The sequence below is a fragment of the Condylura cristata genome, unplaced genomic scaffold (genome assembly GCF_000260355.1).
Source record: "Condylura cristata isolate star-nosed mole 26May11 unplaced genomic scaffold, ConCri1.0 scaffold00079, whole genome shotgun sequence".
NCBI lineage: Eukaryota > Metazoa > Chordata > Mammalia > Eulipotyphla > Talpidae > Condylura > Condylura cristata.
This window is the reverse complement of record NW_004567180.1, coordinates 162,218-165,029: the sequence shown is the minus strand read 5'-3', so window position 1 is coordinate 165,029 and position 2,812 is coordinate 162,218. Positions and strand designations below refer to the sequence as shown.

Genomic DNA, 2,812 nt, shown 5'->3' with positions numbered 1-2,812 from the left:
CTGCCCGGCCCCGTGCGCCCCTGGGGCAGCGCCTTGGGCCCCCCAAGCACTGTGGGGCGCCCTGCCAAGCGGCCTCACGCCCTCAGAGCAGCCAACGTGGCCCACTCGAGGGGCAGGCGGCCTGCAGGCCGGACTCAGTGTGGGCCACGGCCCGCTCCGGGAGGCGGGGTCTCCCCGTGGCGGCCACCGCCTGGGCGGTCGAGGCTCAGTGTCTTAGTGACGGCACACTGTCCGCTGCCGGGACTTTCTGACAGTGCTGGCTACTCTCTGCGGTCAGCCACCGACTTCCAGAGCCGGGCGGGGCGCCTGGCCGAGGCCACAGCAGCAGTGGGGGCCAGGGGGCGGCCCTTCCTCTCAACCCTAACAAAAGAGGGACCCGCAAGCTTGCTGCTCCTGGTGCCCCGAGAACATCTGGTCAGCTGGGGAGCGCTCTGAGGTTGCGCAGGCTGCTGAGAACGGAGCGCCCATTTGACCCAGCAGTCCCACTCCCGGGGATCTACCCAAGGACACAAAATGTCAATTCGAAAGGACACCTGCACCCCCAGTTCACTGCTGCTCTGTTTTCAATGGGGAAGATGTGGAGCCAACCCCAGAGCCCAAAAGTAGATGACTGGAGCAGGAAGACGATACATCATATCCGGGCGGAATATTAGTCGGCCGTCAAAAGGATAAACGTGGATGGACTGGAAGGGATGACAGTGAAAAAAGCCAGGAAGAAAAGAAAAACACCAGATGTTTCACTCATAGCAGGAGCGTAAGGGGTGGGGAGGAAACAAGTGTCGTATGCAACGTCCATCGTCTGACAGATTCCGGGTGGATCGGGACAAGCTCTGAGAAATCAGACTGTCCACTGCTAACTTATGTCATGACCTCCCTTGTTTGTATAAACATAATATCAGAATATTCTGAGCAACATTCAGTTTATAACTGGATTGTCTTAGCCACACAGGCGGCTGCTGGTTCAGGCCAGCTGCCCCAGGGTGAGAAGTTCCTCTGATCCTGAGACAAAAGCCAAGCCCCAGGAGCAATAAGACCCCAGGACACAAAAAACTCCTGGGAAGCTTCCTTGGTTTCTCTGAATAAAAATAAACCTCAGGTAAAGCTCCCAGGGCATAAGGACTCATGGACAAATTTTAACCTTGACTACACAGGTGTCGTTTGATATACAACTGTACGACTTTCTCTTAATTTACTCCTTGTAAAGCAAGCACTAACTCTCTGCCAGCCTCAAATTACCCACGAGCTCTTCCTTAGACAGTCCCTGATGACACTGCTCACACAATTCACTACTGTCCCAAGACCCCAACAACCTTTTGCTGACAAGCTCCCCCTTTCCCAGACCCCTCTTCCTTTGACGATAACTAGACAGCTGTAGATAACTGTCACACAACGTATCATCTATTACACCATAAATTGTTAAGGGAAAATGCTTTTCCCCTTGTCCTGGAGGGTGTTTCATGGAGACATCTCACTGACTCACCCTGGGCACTGCTGCCATGAACTACGTGCCACACAGTGTAAGGAAGGGCCTGCGGAGGGGATGGCGGGAGACTTGCACCCTCCCGGACTCCGTGTCTTCCTCGCGCCCGCTCCGGTCTCCCCTTTTGGAATCTCCGCTCGCCGACGCCTTCCATCTTAGGGTCCTGCCTGTGCTGCCTCCAGACACCTCAAAAGCTGGAGCTGGTCTCCGACATCGTAGTGTAAAAGCGGAAATGAAGCTCTCAGTCAGCCTGAAAATCCGCGATGGACACGGGGCCCCCCAGCCGGGATGCGCAGGCCCAGGATCTTGATAGCTCACAGCGTGTCCTCCGCCCCGGGCACCGGGGCTGCCCCAGGGACGCCGGGCTCGGCCTTCTCGCTGCTTTGGCTCCGCCGGCCACGGCTCGGTGACCGACCTGAACACGGCTCCCGACCGGCCTGCGCCCGCAGCTGCCTCACCCCTCACCCCCCGCCCGGGGTTACTCCAGGAAGCTTCTCTGAGCCCCGCGCGCAAGGGCAAGTCAGGTGAGAAGTCTCAGCAGGTCCTGCAGGGCTGCACCCCCAAGCCGGGCCGCACCCCGCAGCACGGTCCACGCCCCCAGCCCGGGACAGGCCTCCGCTGCTCACCCCGCCCAGCGGCCGCCTCGGCCCCTGTCCTCTCACCCACTGCCCGCCCGGGCCCCAGAGGCCTGTGCACAGGTGGCCGCGAGCCCAAGGTCCTCCCGGGGCACTAGCTGCGGGGTCCAGTGACTGGTGCCCACCCTCAGCCGCTGGGCTCTGAAGGATGCTGTGGGCACCACGCAGTGACCTCCAGCCCCTGCATGTGAGCCCCGGTGCCCGGGGCGCCCCTTGAAGAGGCCGCGGTGGGGGGGACTGCAGGGGGGGAGCAGGGTGCGTTGGTGGGGGCGGGGCGGCACCCCAGGGAGAGGTGGGGGTGGGGCGGTGCGGCCATGGGCTCCTCACCCCCAGGCAGCCTCCGTTTCCCCCAGAATGAAATCAGGGGCTGCTTGGGAGCAGCGGGGCGACGTCGAGAGCGGCGTGGTCTGTCCAGTGGCTGCCCGTGCGCTGCACCTGCCCAGGTCGCTGCCCACGGAGGCCGCAGCTGTCCACGCGGCGCCCGGCCGCGCGAGGACCCCACGCCGCTCTCTGGGTGCACCCAGCTGGGGACCCTGCGTGGCCGGGGTGGGGGGACGTGGCCGCTGCAGGTTGGGTCTGTCCAGGCCGCGGCAACCTGACGCCGACGCCCCACTCCCGACCCACGTCTGCGGCGGCTCAGGGGCCCCCTGGCACCAGCTCTGCCCCAGTGAGCCCGCGGTGGGGCCCAGGGCCCGGG

The 2,812-nt window shown here is 62.7% G+C and overlaps 1 protein-coding gene across 1 annotated transcript in view; it reads left to right on the top strand.

The window, feature by feature from the left end:
- Positions 1-2,286, top strand: part of LOC101624830 (protocadherin Fat 3) — a 67,438-nt gene extending 65,152 nt beyond the window's left edge. The window contains exon 6 of the mRNA XM_012734860.1: positions 2,247-2,286. Coding sequence (XP_012590314.1) covers positions 2,247-2,286 — 40 coding nt within the window. The remainder of the gene's footprint in view (positions 1-2,246) is intronic.
- Positions 2,287-2,812: the final 526 nt, after the last annotated feature.